General features: G+C 46.7%; 1 protein-coding gene across 7 annotated transcripts in view; it reads left to right on the plus strand.

The window, feature by feature from the left end:
* The window catches only part of LOC119952127 (protein SIX6OS1-like), a 254,058-nt gene that overhangs the window by 112,739 nt on the left and 124,256 nt on the right, over positions 1-17,063 (plus strand). For 6 of the 7 annotated variants that reach the window (XM_038775715.1, XM_038775706.1, XM_038775735.1 and 3 more), the window contains one exon: positions 3,563-3,670. The exons of the other annotated variant lie outside the window; for it this stretch is intronic. In XM_038775715.1, the coding sequence (XP_038631643.1) occupies positions 3,563-3,670 (108 nt within the window). The remainder of the gene's footprint in view (positions 1-3,562; positions 3,671-17,063) is intronic. 7 annotated transcript variants of the gene reach the window in all.

Genomic DNA, 17,063 nt, shown 5'->3' on the forward strand with positions numbered 1-17,063 from the left:
TAGTGATTCATAGAATCATAGAATTTACAGTGCAGAAGGAGGCCATTCAGCTCATCGAGTCTGCACCTGCCCTTATAAAGAGCACCCTACTGAAGCCCACATATCTACCCAATCCTCGTAACCCAGTAACCCCCACTTATCATTTTTTGGACACTAAGAGCAATTTAGCATGGCCAATCCACCTAACCCGCACATCTTTGGACTGTGGGAGGAAACTGGAGCACCCGGAGGAAACCCATGCAGACATGGGGAGTATGTGCAGACTCCACACAGACACCTCAGATGTACATCCTGGGGACATACCTAGACATAGTTGCAGAGCCCTGCTGGGAATCGAACATGGTACCCTGGAACTGTGAAGCAACTGTGCTAACCACTATGCTACCGTGCTGCCCATAGGACCCTGGGGTTCATCTTGGGATGGAGGGGCAGCTGGTTAGACTAGGATCTCCAGCGCCTCGGCAATGCCCACCTGCGACTGGAACAAGCTCCGCAGCGCCTCGGCCACTCCCATCTTAGAGCGGGACATGTCCCACAGAACCACATCAAGGTCTGCCTGGTTCTGGGTAATACCCCCAGCGAGGCAGAAATGCTGCTGAGACCCCTCATTAATGGTGCCGACGTCATGCACCAGAAATTTCACTGTAGTTGCCACCATAGCAGTGTTGACCTCAGTGCCACTCATTGACGGCGCCATCTCCTGCGCCCATAGTCTCTGGGACTCCTCCAATCAGCTATGGATCTGCTGGAGTGACGCTGGCATCTCCCTCTGAATGTCCCAGCCGCTCCCTATCATCTCCATCAGCTCCGGGTAACTCTGTTCCAGACGCTCCGCATCAGGCTAGGGCCCAGCTGCATCCAGGGATCCAGCAGACCTCCAACCCTGTCTCACCTGGGGTTTCCTGCCTCCACCCGATGTGTATCATCAGCAGTGTGGTGCTCACCAGATTGTGCCCTGAAGCCTGTCCACTAACATTCCCCACCGAGGTTTACATAGAACAGTACAGCACAGAACAGGCCCTTCGGCCCTCGATGTTGTGCCGAGCAATGATCACCCTACTTAAACCCACATACCCGTAACCCAACAATCCCCCCATTAACCTTACACTACGGGCAATTAAGCATGGCCAATCCACCAAACCCGCACATCTTTGGACTGTGGGAGGAAACCGGAGCACCCGGAGGAAACCCACGCACACACGGGGAGGACGCGCAGACTCCACACAGACAGTGACCCAGCCGGGAATCGAACCTGGGACCCTGGAGCTGTGAAGCATTGATGCTAACCACCATGCTACCGTGAGGCCCCAAAGTGTGTATCTGTGCTGGCAGAGGGTGGGGATGACAGCTGTGCCGCAACCATAACAGTTCCATTCTCCGAGGTGTTCTCCCCGGGGTCACGAGAGGGTTACGCCCGTGATGGGTCAGCACCTTCGGCTGGAGAATGGACATGTGGTCAGTGGGAGAGATGGGCCGGTCAGTTAGGCAATCACTACTCATGTTTGGCAGGTCCTCCAGGTGGAACCTGGTTGTTCCTCACCTCTGCGGTGTCCACTAGCCTCCGCGTGGATGACCGCCCTGTCCTCGGCCACACCAGTTACCTCCAGGGCCCGCTGATCGAAGTAGGTGAGGATTTTCAAGTCCAGCACCCATGGCCAGTCTGGGCCCTCCCCCGCTGATTATGGGCGAGCTTTTCCTGTGGAGACACAGAGAGAGCATCGTTAGCCACACGCATGGTTGAGGGAGGGGGGGCGGTGAAGGGAAGGTTGGGTTGGAGGGAGGGTTGAAGGAGTGGTTGGAGGGAGGATTGAAGGGGGGAGGGGAGGGAGGGTTGGGGTGGAGGGAGGGCTGAAGGGAATGGTGGAGGGAGTGCTAAGGAGGAGGGGAATGGAGGGAAGGTTGGGGGTCACCTGGGGGGATGCTCACTTGGGGGGAGGTGGGGGTATGTTGGTGTCTACTCACCCGTGTCAGTATCTGAGCTGGCAGCTGTGACTGTAAAATTATGTGTATTACGGGCCAGGATTTAGAGAATCCCAAAGTGTATAATGGAGTTCACCTTACCCATAAGTTTAAATAGATTTTGGTTATGGGGAGCACAAGGACCCACTTTACAGGTGTGATGCAACAGAGAACTAAAAGAATTTTGAAACAAAAAACAATGTTTATTCTATGAGTCCAGTTAACATTTTAAACACACACAGTAAATATCTTAGCAACTATCAACTCAAATAATCCCCCAAAGAATACAGTACTCTATAAGTAACCCTTAATTTTCCTTGCAACATCCATAAGACAAATACCCTCTTCAACACAGACATCAGGGCTGGGATTCTCCCGCAATTGGCGGGATGGCCCGATGCTGGGGCCAAGAGTGTCGTGAACCACTCCGGCGTGGGGCCGCCTGGAGGGTGCAGAAACCTCCGCACTTCCTGGGGCTAGGCCGGCACCAGCGGGTTTGGCGCCGCACCAACCGGCGATGAAGGGCCGCTGTGGGCTGGCGCGAGTTGGCGCATGCGCAGAACCGCCGGAGCGTTTCCTGCACGTGCGCAAGGGGGGGGGTTTCTTCTCCGTGCCAGCCATGGCGGAGCCTTACAAAGGCCGGCGCGGAGGGAAGTAGTACCCCCACGGCACAGGCCTACCCGCATATCAGTGGGCCCCAATCCCTGGGGCCGGATCCATCCCCCCCCCCCCCCCCCCCCCCCCCCCCCCCCCCCCCCCCCCCCCCCCCCCCCCCCCCCCCCCCCCCCGAGGACTCCGCTAGCTGCCCACCAAGCCAGGTCCAGCCGGGATGGACCATGTCCATTTCACGCTGGCGGGACTGGCCGAAAACGGGTGGCTGCTCAGCCCATCGGGGCCCGGTAAATGCGGGGGGGGGTGGTTGGTCGCTGCCAATGGTGTGATCCCCGACCCCGCCCGAAAACAAGCGCCAGAGAATTCGGCAGCCGGCATCGGAACGAGAGAAGTTATCACTTTTAAATTAGCAAGTGATAAGACATTCCTTTCATACAGAGAGAGACCAGAATTACACTTTGTTTCTCTGGATGCAGCTCCCAATCTGCAAAACAAAACTAAACACACTCTGTAGCTGCTAGCTCAAAGCAAAAGTAAAACAGACTGACAGCTCAGCTCCACCACACACTGCAGCTATTTGATAAACACCGATTTCTTAAAGGTACCCCCACTACAGCTATTTGATAAATACCCATTTCTTAAAGGTACTCTCACATGACATGTGAGAGAATGAAATAGACCCAATAATGCTTTTCAGCTTTTCTGTTCATAAGCTCCATTCATTATCAGAATTATGATGAACCGAGTTAAGAGACTAACAAGGCTTTTCAGGGCCTTTCATTAAGATTGGAAGAATAGTGTCTACTTCTCAGGAAAAATTACATTCTACAATATTCTTTGTTCTTAAAAAAAATCACATTTTTTGCATTTGCTGTACAATATTATCAAAAATGAATTAAATTGACATCTTAAAGGCATTTTTTTCCAGTTAAACATGATTGTGCCCTCTTGTCAACAACTGCCAAAATTAGGACTTTTAAATCTATTTTAGGAAACTGAAGATAATATTCAAGATTCACCAATGGAATTCTGTGAAAACCATGAGAAACCGCTGTCAAAAATTGCTGCTGCAGCTACGCAAGATTCTCAAACTTGTGCAGTAAGAGAATATACCCATATCTTTTTTGCTTATGCTGATTTTAAAAATTATTTTAGGCTATACTAGTATTTTATTCATCTTTGGAGTATGCAGCACATTTCTATAGTCGTTGGAATTTTCTGTATCAATAATGTAAAAGAAAACTGCTGAGAGACAGTATAATGTTGATGACCAAATAAAATATTGCTGTGCCGGGTGACTGGCTAGGATTTTACGACCCTGCCCACTGTGGGACTGGAAATTCCTGTTCGAAGTCAACAGACTTTTGACTGATCCGTCAAATTTTCCATCCTGCCCACGATGATTCCCACCATGGATGGGACCAGAAAACACGGCCACAATGTATTTTCAAGTTTATTTGATTTTTAAAAAAATTAATAGAATCATAAACCACAGGAGACCAATGACCACCATACCTGTGTTGACTCTTTGAAAGAGCGTTAAATTAGAGCCAATGTCCCTCTCTTTCCCCATAGCCCTGCAAACCTTTATTTTCCAAGTATATATCTAATTCCCCTTAGAAAATTACAAATTCTTCTTTTATCGCCGACTTTTCAGGTTGTGTGTTCCAGATCATAACAACTTGTTCAAAAGCATTTTTTCCCTTCTCCACTCTGGTTCTTTTGTTAGTGGTCTTAAATCTGTGTCATCTGCTTATGGGCCTTCCTGCCAGTTGACCTCATACAAAATTTTTGTAAAGTTCCAGGCGAGCGATCACATCGAAGCAATGACTATTGCTATTTAACCTACTAAATACAACTCCTACTCCCCGAAGGTTCTGCCGCACCTGGCCCACACTTGGACAGGGGTATTTATGTCCCATGGAACCCTTGCTTAAGGTTGTAGCTCCACCCCGTCATCTGGGGAGATTATATTCAGGTGAGGCGATGGAGCCTCCGATCATGTTATAACACCCCTCCCTCTCCCAAGTCCAATTAGTCATCCATTTCGATGGTTGGAGGGGAACAATTCTTCTCCCACTTTGTTCGGGGATGTTTCTCAAGCAGCCACTGTGCTGGGCCCAGAGGAGTGGAAAGGGCCAGGAAGCGGCACTTTTGGGCCGAACGGCTGAGTCCAAAATGAGGGGGTCGGCAGCCCCTATTGGATCCGTTGCGACCTCCGTTGGCAAGGTCTCCATGTCCGATTCAGGATCCCATGAGTCGGCATCCCGCATCTGAAGATCAAGGGGATTTGGGATATTCACCAGAAATAACGCAGAAATTCTGAGATTTGTCTATTCCTCAGATTATGCAACCCCTTTCAACCTGTGTTCCTGCTAAACTACATGTGTGTGCGGCTACACAGTAGCTTGAACAAAACCACAAAAGCATGTTTTTTAGAAATAGCATGTGTGAATGGCTGCACAAAATGTTTTTAAATGACTGCACTGAATTGAAAGGGCTGTGCACAGCAACTAAATTTTAAAGGCAGCATTGCTTTGAACTTTGAAATCTGACAAGAAAGAACACCTCACAATAGCCAAACTCAAAATTCTTTCCAGTAAAGGCAAACCCTGCTGATATGTCACCTTGGAGAGTATAGGAACATAGTCTGGCCAAAAAGGTTAATACCATTAAGCTGCAAAAAGAATCAAATGCTGCACCTCAGCTTTCTTTTATTCATAGCATGCTATTTACTTCCCAGTTTGTATCTTCAGCCCATGGCCTCTAGACCAAGTCTGCTGAAATTACTTGCTGATTTTATTGGCTTTCTCAGGATACACGCAAGAGTTTATTGCACAGCATTGCTTTATCTCTGCTCTCTGTGGTAACAGATCCTCTCAGGTTCTCCTTTTTCTCAGTTGGTCAGATGCTTAATTGTGCCTATAGTAGTTGGCAGCCTGCTTTTACCTTTTCAAGACTAAAACATTGGCACACCCCACAGACTTCTGGTCTCTGCTGCAATTAAGTGCAGGGGGAGGATGTCCCCAAGCTCTCCTGTTTCATTGTCAATTGAGCCTTTAAGTCACCACTTAATCGTCTCATTCCACTGCCGCTGGTCTTCATGCAGTGGAGGGCAGGGAGTCGCCATATCGGGAGCTCAAGAAGGAAATGTTTGCTTCTAGGCTTCTCGGGGGTGTCCCCTCAATAGGAGGGACCCAACAACGGTGAGTGCGGAGGCGTGCTGAAAGCTGGCCTGGCCCTTCCGAATTCCCCCAACTCTCCTCTGAGCCAGATACTCACACCCTGTGACCCTCCTCATCCCACTCTTACTCACTTGTGAGCTGGGTGGGTGTATTACCAGAAGTTCCCACTGCGTCCAATGGTGCTGTCTGCAATGGACAGCTGCCGGCCTCTGATTAACTGAGATTTCCGCCCAGAGATCTTTGGTCTGAGGAATGGCCTGTCGCTGACCACTTAGAAACTTAATATGACCGGTCTTCCCCAAAGCAGGCAATACGGGGCTGTCAGTCATCCTCTAGCTGGCAAGTGACATCCCAGTTGCCTGAATTAAATTTCACATATTGGCCATGATTTTGGAGGGGTGGGGAGAGTGTTCGGCAGCATAATCAGAAAATCCCGAAAGACCCTAACTGTATTTCCCGATGATGTAACTCCAGGATGTGATTGTCCCCTTCCCTATCAATAACAGACCCATATTTCACGACATTGAACATCAGGGACATTATTTTAATAAATTTACATCTTATTGTTGTGGCTGCACACCAGAATTATAACTGCACATAAAGTTTAAATCAGAACAAGGTGATTTACAACTGCCTTTAAAAGGCATGCACCCAGTGCCGGAACATTTCAGGGAACCTGGATTTGAATGCACACAACTTGCGAGGATCCCCAATTAGAATTCAAGGAAGAGGTGCCATGGATTCAGAGGGGGTCACAGGTAAGTTTCCAAGTTGCTTCTTCCCAGCTGGTGTGGTGCCGGGCCAAGGGCTCCAGTGTGATGGGGGTGGTGGTCTGTTGTGGGGGGGTGGGGCATAAATTTCTGGTAGTACCACTGATTGCTCCCGAACATTTAACCCCTTGGGCGAAGAATGCTAAATGATCTGAGTTTTATAGGTCTGCAGAACAATTGGTTGACTGGGCAAGTAACAGGATCCGCTTTTGAAAGATAGGCTGAACCAGTCATTGAGGAAGGTGCTCAGAATCCCTTGCATTGTACTTGTTCAAGCTTTGATCTGTAACCCTCATGCTCAACAACACAGCCTTGGAGTGCAGGTTAGGATAGTATCTGTGCCTATGCTGAGAGCACTGGATGCAGTCATGTTGTCAAAGATGTTGCTGCTTGGTTAAGTGGTGTGAGGCAGAGGTGACTAGAGTTTTCATCAGGCATCAAGCAAACTAAATACTGGCCATCGAAGTGATGGCCAGAAATCTCCGACCTTGTGTGATGGAGCCTTCAGACTCAGCCGGAGTCAGATACTTAACCAAGGGAGGTCCATAGGAGACATATGCTGATTCTTTCATCTCTCTCTTTGATACTGCAGTGAGGAGACCATCAGGAACATGAAGCCCAATGATCTTGCTGTCTACCTCATGGCTGATCGGCAGGATAGAAGAAAAAGAAGAGTGCAACTGAGGTGCCTGGCTTAGCAACGGCAGGAATATCACCCTCAAGATCAAGGGACGGCTGGGCCTCCTCCATATGTGGAGTAAGAACCACAGAGAGCATTAAGTGCCTCACCAAACGCAGGGTATATAGACAGCGCTTTTCCTACCTGCAGGTGAGCAACAACCAGTGTCACCGAAGACTGCGATTGTCAATGGAACTGGTTAGTCATATATGCCACTTTCTGCAGGATTTAGTGCCTCGGAGGGCATCCACTGCCAATGACACTGAAAGTGACCGCTGCATTAAATTTCTAAGGGAGTGGCTCCTTCCAGGACTCCCCTGGTGACATGTGTGGGACCTCTCAAGCTCCAACCTACAGGAGGTCACAATGCCATCTTTGCCAAGGCATGCAACTTTGTCAACTTCGACTGAGGTCAGGTGAGCCAGGAAGCATGTGCGTTGGGATTCACAAATTACATTTTTCTGCAGGTGCAGGGTGCCATTGATTGCTCTAAGGTCTCCGTGGCAACAAGCAGTGCAGTATGTGAACCGCAAAGATTTTCATGTGCTCTGTGTTGAGCTTGTCTGCAACCAATACAAACGGATCATGCAATTCTACACACAATACCTAGGAAGCGTCCACGATTCATAAACTTCAGTAGGTCTCAGATCCCTGACAACAGGGGCTGGTTTAGCTCACTCAGCTAAATCGCTGGCTTTTAAAGCAGGCCAGCAGCACGGTTCGATTCCCGTACCAGCCTCCCCGGACAGGCGCCGGAATGTGGCGACTAGGGGCTTTTCACAGTAACTTCATTGAAGCCTACTCGTGACAATAAGTGATTTTCATTTCATTTTTCATTTCACTTCCACGGTCCAGACATAAGGGCTAACCTTGAGAGGAAGGGATTGATGATGCCCATGCGGCAGCCTGAGGCTCTAGCTGAGAGAAGGTACAAAGATTGTGCCGCAACCCAAATTTGGTGCAGCACACCATTGGGAGCCTGAAATTGAGGTACCACTGCCTTGATGGATCTTGCGGAGCATTCCAGTGTACATACATGCATACACACACACACATTTCCTTCCCCCCCCCCCCCCCTCCCCAGGCTGCACAACCTGATGGTGCAAAAGGTGGGAGGTTCCGTCTGATGAGGAGATGGAGGAGCCAAATGTCTCTTCCGAGAGAGAAAGTGAAAGGGGAGGAGGGGCCTGAGGCTCTGTGAGTCCAGAAGGCAGGCGGTGAGGCCTTGCTCTGGCCACATGTGACAGACATGCTTGAGTCCCTAATAACTGTATGATTCCGTGATTAGTATCATGAGATGCAGTAAGGACTCTATTGAGAGCACAAAAGCTACCAATAGGGAACATCTGACACCAGTCTGGCAAAGGCCCGTGCACTCTCACTCTATGTAGAGTCTCATCTCGTACAGATTTTGATGAAACACAGTGGGAACATGCACTTAGAAAGTTCTTCATCCTTTTGAATGCGTAATCACCTGTTCCCCTTCAGCATTATACCTTCTTCCATCCAGAATGCAGAAGAGAAGTGCGGCAGCCCTGCCTCAAAGGTGCTAGGAACATATCAAGTGACTCAACAACTCTGTGGCATATTCTTGCAGTAAACACAATCAACATCAAAGTGCAGGCATCACTGATGTGGGTGTTACTTTGGGATGGGACAAAAACTGTGGGCAGAGGGATAGGCGTTGCACAGAGGAGAGGCCCCAGACTGCGACTCGTGACTTTGTATTGTGCAGGGACTAAGGTTTCACTTCTGAATAACACGAACACACCTCATGATAACAAAGAGCCATAGACAAGTAGACATGATTTTGAGTGTATTTACGTTGATGAACGTTATATATAAATGAATAACACCCACATTCATGTTATGCACCTAGATGTTCTTGGCTTTCTTAACCCTGCCAATGCATCCCCGACATCCACTGCAGAGGCAAAGGCAGCCTTTTGATGGCTATGCCTTGTTGATTGTGATTAACTTGGCAGGTGTCCGAGCGAGAGTCAAGGCCTGGAGGCTTTGACAAAGGGTCATCTGGACTTGAAACGTTAGCCAGACCTGCTGAGTTTTTCCAGCATTTGCTCTTTTGGTTTCAGATTCCAGCATCCGCAGTAATTTGGGTTTAAGGCCTGGAGTATCTTGGTCTGCTTTTGGAATGCTGCTGTGTGGCAGTGGCATCCAGAGTTGGATCTGATAGAGTCACAGGAAAAGGGAATAGAAACAGCTGCACACTGCCAGAGTCACCTGGGTGGATGGCCCCAGGATGTCGAGCTGCTGGTCCTCCTCCCTATGGGTGCCTGAGAGCTCCGGCTGACTCCCTGAGGAGAAGGGGGACCCGAAATGAGCTCCAGGTTCCCTGCAGCTTTCTTGTTGGCATTGATAACTAGTACCTCAGTGATAAAATGCAGTTCCTGCAGCAGTGCAAGACCAATTTCCTGTGTCCATGGCGGCCATCAGCTTACCAGTGTTAACCTCGGTACATTAGCGTGCTGGCGTGATGACCTTGGACGAAGGTCCAGACTCCTCCATCATGTCTTGAAATCTGAGGAGTGCAACATACATCTCTTCCTGATGTTCCCGGGTTTGTCTTTCCAGCTCCAGCAACTGAGGTAGAGTTCAGAGCAGAGGCTCATCATCTAACGCGGACTCAGCAGATTCCTGGCCTCAAGCTCTCCTCTGAATGCCGGCACCCTAAGATGCCTCAACCTGTTGTGGATCAGACAGCGTGCTGTGTTCACCAGATTGTGACCCCGAGGCTGCTCTAGAACTAGGCCCCACAGAGCTGTGTGCCTCTATGCAGGTGGAGGATGTGGGTGAACACTGTGATGGGTCTTCAATCAGTGTGTCATCATGATTCATCTTCTAAGATGTGTTCAGGGCTTGAGTCCAGAGCCTGGCCCGCATGTGATGCTTTTCACATGTGCCTCTAAAAGAAAGGAGAGATCATTAGTGCATGGAAGGAGACTGGAACAGGAGACATCATTCACAATATGGTTGTCTTGAGTGATGTTGTAGTGCAGGATCCTTACTTGGTTGAGTGCCACTGACCACACTGTCAGCACAAGAATGGTCCACATCAGACTTCCGGTGGCGGTGATGTGCTGAGCGGACTCACATCAGATGGCACTCGTCCCAATCAGACCCAAAATAGTGAATCGTTTGAGATTTTTGGCCCAAAAAGCCACCCAAAACTCTCCCTAACCCAGAAGGTGCGAACAGTGACGAGGTAGAAAGGAAGAGGCCGGCAAATGGCAGTTCAAAGAGCCGGTGAGAAGGCAGAAGTGGCGGAAAGGAGCAAGAGCAACGAGCGGGGCAGCATGCAACGCAGTGGTTAGCACTGGGACTGCGGCGCTGAGGACCCGCGTCACTGTCCGTGTGGAGTTTGCACATTCTCCCCATGTCTGCGTGGGTTTTACCCCCACAACCCAAAGATGTGTAGGTTAAGTGGAATGGCCATGCTAAATTACCCTTAATTGGAGAAAAAAAATAATTGGGTACTCTAAATTTATTTTTAAAAAAGAGAAATGAGCGAACGGACCAGCAGACCCACGAGGCGAGGCAGAGGTTACGGCGAACCAGGAGAGGGGACACCGGCAACACGAATGCCGGAACAGGAGCAGACAGCGATGTCCACACAGCGCCCCCCCCCCCCCCCCCCCGCCCACACCGGGGGATGGATGGAAGAGTTTCCTAACAAAGGAATTGACCGCCATGAGGGGGGCGATTAAAATGGAGTTCCAGGTGACGGCGAAGGAGATGGCGATGGAAGTGATGGCCTTCCCCAGCGCATGGTAGACGGCCTGGGGAGGAAGGTGGAACAAGAAAAGACGGTCCTGGACCTGGAAAAGGCATTCCCGGACCAAAGCGACAGGATCATGGCTCTGGAGGCTGAGGTGAAGTGGTTGGTGGCGGCCCAAGAGAACCTGAAGGGGAAGGTCGAGGACTAGGAAAACTGGTCCCGATGGCAAAATGTCCGCATCGTGGGTCTTCCAGAGGACATTGAGGAAGGGACGCAATGGACTACATCGCCCAAATGCTGGGGATCCTAGTTGGGAGGGACAGCTTCCCAAGCCCCCAAACTCGACAGGGCACACAGGTAGGAAAGGGTTGGCAGTGAGACAGACACAGGCTTTGGCGGGTATGGAACAAGCCGAGGAACCAAAATGGTGCCGCAAGCAGCCATTTCAGAGGGTCTGCAAACAAAGGGAGACCCCGGAGTGCAGGGGTGCACCCACGTGGCGTACACACAGTTGGCACCCATGCTGGTTTCCCCCTGGACAAAGGGAAACCCTTGAGCACAGGGGCCCGATCTCATGGTGATTGCGGCGACTGCAGCCATTTTGAATGGCTCCCCAACAAAGGGAACCCTCGGAGTGCAGAAACCCACCCCCCCATCAGGATAGTCACCTGGAATGTAAGGGAACTTAACGGCCTGGTGAAAAGATCCAGAGTCTTTGCCCCCTGAGAAGCCTGAAGGCTGACATAGTCTACCTACAGGAGGCACACCTGAACGAGAAGAACAGATTACTGGTAAGGAAGGGCTGGGTTGGACAGACTTACCATTCATTCTACGGGATGAGGGCGAGGGGAGTAGCCATACTAATCAGCAAGAGGACAAGGTTTATAGCGACTAGGATGTTTATGGACCCAGGGGGAACGGTACGTCATGGTCAGCAGTGTCCTGTGTCATAGGAGAGGAGTTTTCAGAACCCCAAAATGTATCATGGAGTTCAACCAACCTCTCCCTTTAATGTATTGTTGCTTTTGAAGCACACGGCTGGGTCTCCAGGTGTGGTATTACAATTATGGACACGTGGGTTTTTAAACACAAAACAATGTTTATTCCATGAATTCAACTTAACCTTTTCAAATGAACATTGGATCCCTTAACACCCCTTACTTCAAAGATAACCCCGAAAATAATGCAACACTAAATAATCCCTCAAAATGTGCCTCCAAACCTCTAAAAGACTTAACACCTTTAAACAGAAACACATCAGGTTAAAGACATTACTATTATGAGTTTAAATCACCCAAATGATTCAGAGATAGTCTTTCCTGGCAAAGATCACCACAGATCCAGCTTACTGCAAACACAGACACACCCAAGCTCTTTTCCTCAAAACTGAAACCAAAACTCCCAAAAAGCAGAAGTGAGCTCAGCTCAGCTCCCCCCTCTGACATCACTTCAGTAATATGAGCTGCTCCATTTCTTAAAGGTACATTGCTTGAACAGCAATTTCTTAAAGGTACTCTCACATGACATTTGCACAAAGGTTCGATCAAATCCATTCATGCTAAGAAATCGCAGCATTTCCCTTCGTCTTGAGGGTATCGGAAACTCCTCAAGGAAAGTGATTTGGGCTTCTCCAAATTCACTTTCTGCTAGGTTCATCACCAAACACGCCTCCTGAAGTCGATCGAAGAACTCCATACGATGTTTTAAATGTTCTTTCCATGTTTGGAAGTTGGAAATAAAAGCAGATTGTCCCACTTTCTCAATGCAATCCTTCAAACATGGGATAGGGTAAGAGGCCGTTCTTGTAACAGCATTCACCTTTCGATAGTCCACACACAACCATTGGGTACTGTCTGGTTTAGGTACCATCACTATGGGTGAGCTCCATTGGCTGCAACCCACTTCAATTATGCCATTTTTCAGCATACTCTCAATCTCTCTGTTAACCTGTGCCAATTTTAAAGGATTAAGTCTGTATGGATGTTGCTTGATAGGAACAGCATTTCCCACATCTACAACATGTATAGCCATTTTAGTACTTCCCAATTTATCTCGACAAACATGTCCATGTGAAATCAATAACTCTTTAGGTCAGTTCGTTTTTCCTCTGGAAGGTAACTTAACAATTCATCCCAATTTTTAAGAACATCCTCATTTTCCAATTTAATTTGAGGTATATCAAATTCACAGTCATCTGGATTTGGTTCGTCACTTTGAGTTAGAATCATTAAAACTTCCTTTTTCTCTCCTTCCCTTTCAAAGTACCTTTTAAACATATTCACATGACACACTCGGTGAGTCTTCCTTCTATCTGGTGTTTTTACCACATAATTCACCTGACTTAATTTCCTTTCAATCTGATACGGTCCACAAAACCTAGCTTTTAAAGGCTCACCTACCACTGGTAACAACACTAAAACTTTATCCGCACTCTTGTCCGCTACCCATTTCATCACATTTTGTACAACTTTCAAATGTTGTCTAGCCAATTCACCTGCTCTATTTAATCGTTCCCTAAAATTTGACACGTAATCTAATAGTGTCATTTCCGATTTCTCACCCACCAATTTTTCCTCAATCAATTTAAGTGGTCCTCTTACCACATGACCAAAAATTAGTTCAAAAGGACTAAATTTGGTAGACTCATTAAGTGCATCCCTAATTGCAAACAATACGAATGGAATTCCTTTATCCCAATCCTCTGGATAATCTTGACAATATGCCCTCAACATTGTCTTTAATGTCTGATGCCACCTTTCTAACGCTCCCTGCGATTCTGGATGATACGCAGTTGATTTTAATTGTTTTATTCCTAAACTATTCATAACTTCTTTGAATAATTTTGAAGTAAAATTTGATCCTTGATCTGATTGAATTTCTGTGGATAGTCCATATCTAGTAAAGAATTCAAGTAACTCCTCCACAATCCTTTTAGCTGTAATATTACGGACTGGAATGGCCCATCGGAACCTAGTAGACACATCCATTATAGTCAAAAGGTATTGATTCCCACTTTTTTTTTAGGAAGAGGTCCTACACAGTCAATTAGGACCCTTGTAAAAGGTTCCTCAAATGCTGAAATGGGTATTAAGGGCGCTGGTTTTATCACTGCTTGAGGTTTCCCTATCACTTGACATGTGTGACATGATTGACAAAATTTAACTACATCTTTATGTAGTCCAGGCCAATAAAAATGTTTCTGGAATTTAGCTTGAGATGTCCTGATTCCCAAATGACCTCCCACTGGTACCTCATGTGCAACTCGCAACACCTCCTTTCTATACCCTACCGGCAATACTACTTGATGAACTTCTGCCCACTTTTCATTCACCTGCATATGTACAGGTCTCCATTTTCTCATCAAGACATCACTTTTACGGTAATAACACTCTGGTGTACTTTCTGATTCCTCTTACGTGTATACTTTCTGATATATCCATTTTATTTCTACTCTTTCTGTTGTAACTCCGCAAATTTTCCTGAACTAAAAAATATCCGCTTCATTCTCCACCTGTTCTTGTTCTTTTTCAACCATCTGATCAAAAATCGTTTCTGATAATTGCACTTCAACTTCATCTTATCTCTTTGATTTCTCCTCGTGTCTTAACCTGTAACTTTGCGACCGGGTTACTATACAGGCCGGAAAAATCCAAGGATATTCGTCCTTCAACACTTCAGTTGTCTGATTTTCCACTGGCGTATCAACCACAGTAGGCATCACTCCCACCTGTGATCCAGCTCTATCATTACCCAAGATAAACTGTATTCCTGGACAAGACTCTTCACCACTCTTCACCGGACTTTCCAACCTTACCTTATATAATGGAACGCTACTCCTCTCACCCTGAATTCCACATATCACCACCTTTTCTGGCAACATTATTCCCAAACTACATAATTCCTCATCTCTTACCATTAAAGATGGATTAGTCCCTGTATCTCTTAAAATTGTGACTTCTTTACCTGCTCCTCATGATACACATGAGTAAACTTTACCCACACAAGTAAATTCTTTAATGACATCTGACACCTTCTTAACAATTACTTCTTGAACAGGCTGTACAATCGTTTGCACCTCCTTCACTTCCCTTGGGCTTTCCTTTACCACTCCAACAAATCAAACTGTCTTCTCCTGTTTTACCACATCAGCCTTCCCAGTGCTTTTCTTCAACCACCAACACTGTGACTTTACATGGCCTAGTTTATTACAGTGAAAACATTTGAAACTTTTCATCTCTTTTCCATCCTCCTGGATTTCTTTTTTAATCTGAGGTACACTCTCTTTATTGTCTCCCATCAGATCATCTTTACCTTTACCACTTGAGTATTTCTTATGTCCCCAGTTTCTATCCCTCACCGGCTGAAACTGATGTTGGAAACCAATCTTTGATTTATGAACTAATTCATAATCATCTGCCATTTCTGCTGCTAATCTTGCAGTTTTAACCCTCTGTTCTTCCACATGAGTTCTCACTACATCAGGAATTGAATTTTTAAACTCCTCCAAAAGTATAACTTCTCTGAGAGCTTCATACGTTTGATCTATTTTCAAAGCCCTTATCCACCTAACAAAATTACTCTGTTTGATCCTTTCAAACTTCATGTGTGTTTGACAAAATTCTTTCCTTAAATTTCTGAAACTTTGTCTGTAGGCTTCAGGCACTAGTTCATGTGCACCTAAGATGGATTTTTTCACCACCTCATACGTCCCAGACACTTCCTCCAGTAGTGATGCAAACACTTCATTAGCCCTACCTACCAGCTTTGTTTGAATCAGTCATACCCACATGTCCTATGGCCATTTCATTTGTTTAGCTACCTTCTCAAATGAAATGAAAAAGGCTACCACTTCCTTCTCGTCAAACTTTGGCAATGCTTGGACATATTTAAATAGATTCCCACCAAACCTTCGACTATGACGCTCTTTTTCACTATTCTCATCGCTATCATCCAACTGTACGTTTCCCTTTATGTCTGCCAATTTTAATTGACTTTCATGTTTCATGGCCATTTTCTGAAGTTCAAACTCCCTCTCTTTATCTTTTTCCCTGCTCTGTATCTCCCTTTTTCTTTTTGTTCTGCTAGGGCTATTCTTTCTTTTCCCCTTCTCTCTCCTTTTCCTTTTCCTCTCTCTCTCCCCCTCTTTCTTTTTCCTCCCTCTCTCTCTCTTTCTTTTCCCTCTCTCTCTCTTTCGTATTCAAGCCGCTTTAATTCTTTCTCATGTTCCATTTGTTTAAGTTGTAACTGAATTTTTGCCATTTCCAATGAGTCAAACTGTAACTCAGGCAACTTTAAATGCTTAGCCACCGCCATAATTACCTCATCTTTTCGCATTTTGTCAGGTAATGTTAACTGCAATGTTTTTGCCAAATCAAACAGTCTGCTTTTCATCTCTGTCTGTTAGGTACTGCATGTGACATTCTCCACCCTCAAAAACTTCTGACCCTCTGAAAGAGACATTGTCCACAACACACTTAAACTCAAATACCACACCGGAAAAGCAACAATCCTTCACTGTCTTTAAGTTCACAAAAGCCAATCCAATAGATAGACTTTTAACCCCCTCGAGCCCCCATTGTTATGGGAGAGGCATTTTCAGAACCCCAAAATGTATCATGGAGTTCAACCAACCTCTCCCTTTAATGTATTGTTGCTTTTGAAGCACACGGCTTGGTCTCCAGGTGTGGTATTACAATTATGGACACGTGGGTTTTTAAACACAAAACAATGTTTATTCCATGAATTCAACTTAACCTTTTTAAAAAATATATTTTATTCTCCTTTTTCACAATTTTTCTCCCGAATTTACACCCAACAACAATCAATAACCAACAACAAATATCTCAAACCCCATAACAGTAACAACGATCCCATCCTCCCACCATGCCCAGACATCAGCCCGCATGTTAACATAAACAAATGACAAAGAAAAAAAAAGGAATCGGGGATTACCCATAGCCATCTTCAACATACACACCCAACCACCCCCCCCCCCAACTAATGTTCGATGTTATCCAGTTCTTGAAAGTGCATAATAAATAGTTCCCGTGACTTGTAGAACCCCTCTGAGCTTCCCCTCATTCCGAACTTAATCTTCTCAAGGGTCAAGTATTCCAACAGGT

The sequence above is a fragment of the Scyliorhinus canicula genome, chromosome 2 (genome assembly GCF_902713615.1).
Source record: "Scyliorhinus canicula chromosome 2, sScyCan1.1, whole genome shotgun sequence".
Classification (NCBI taxonomy): Eukaryota; Metazoa; Chordata; class Chondrichthyes; order Carcharhiniformes; family Scyliorhinidae; genus Scyliorhinus; species Scyliorhinus canicula.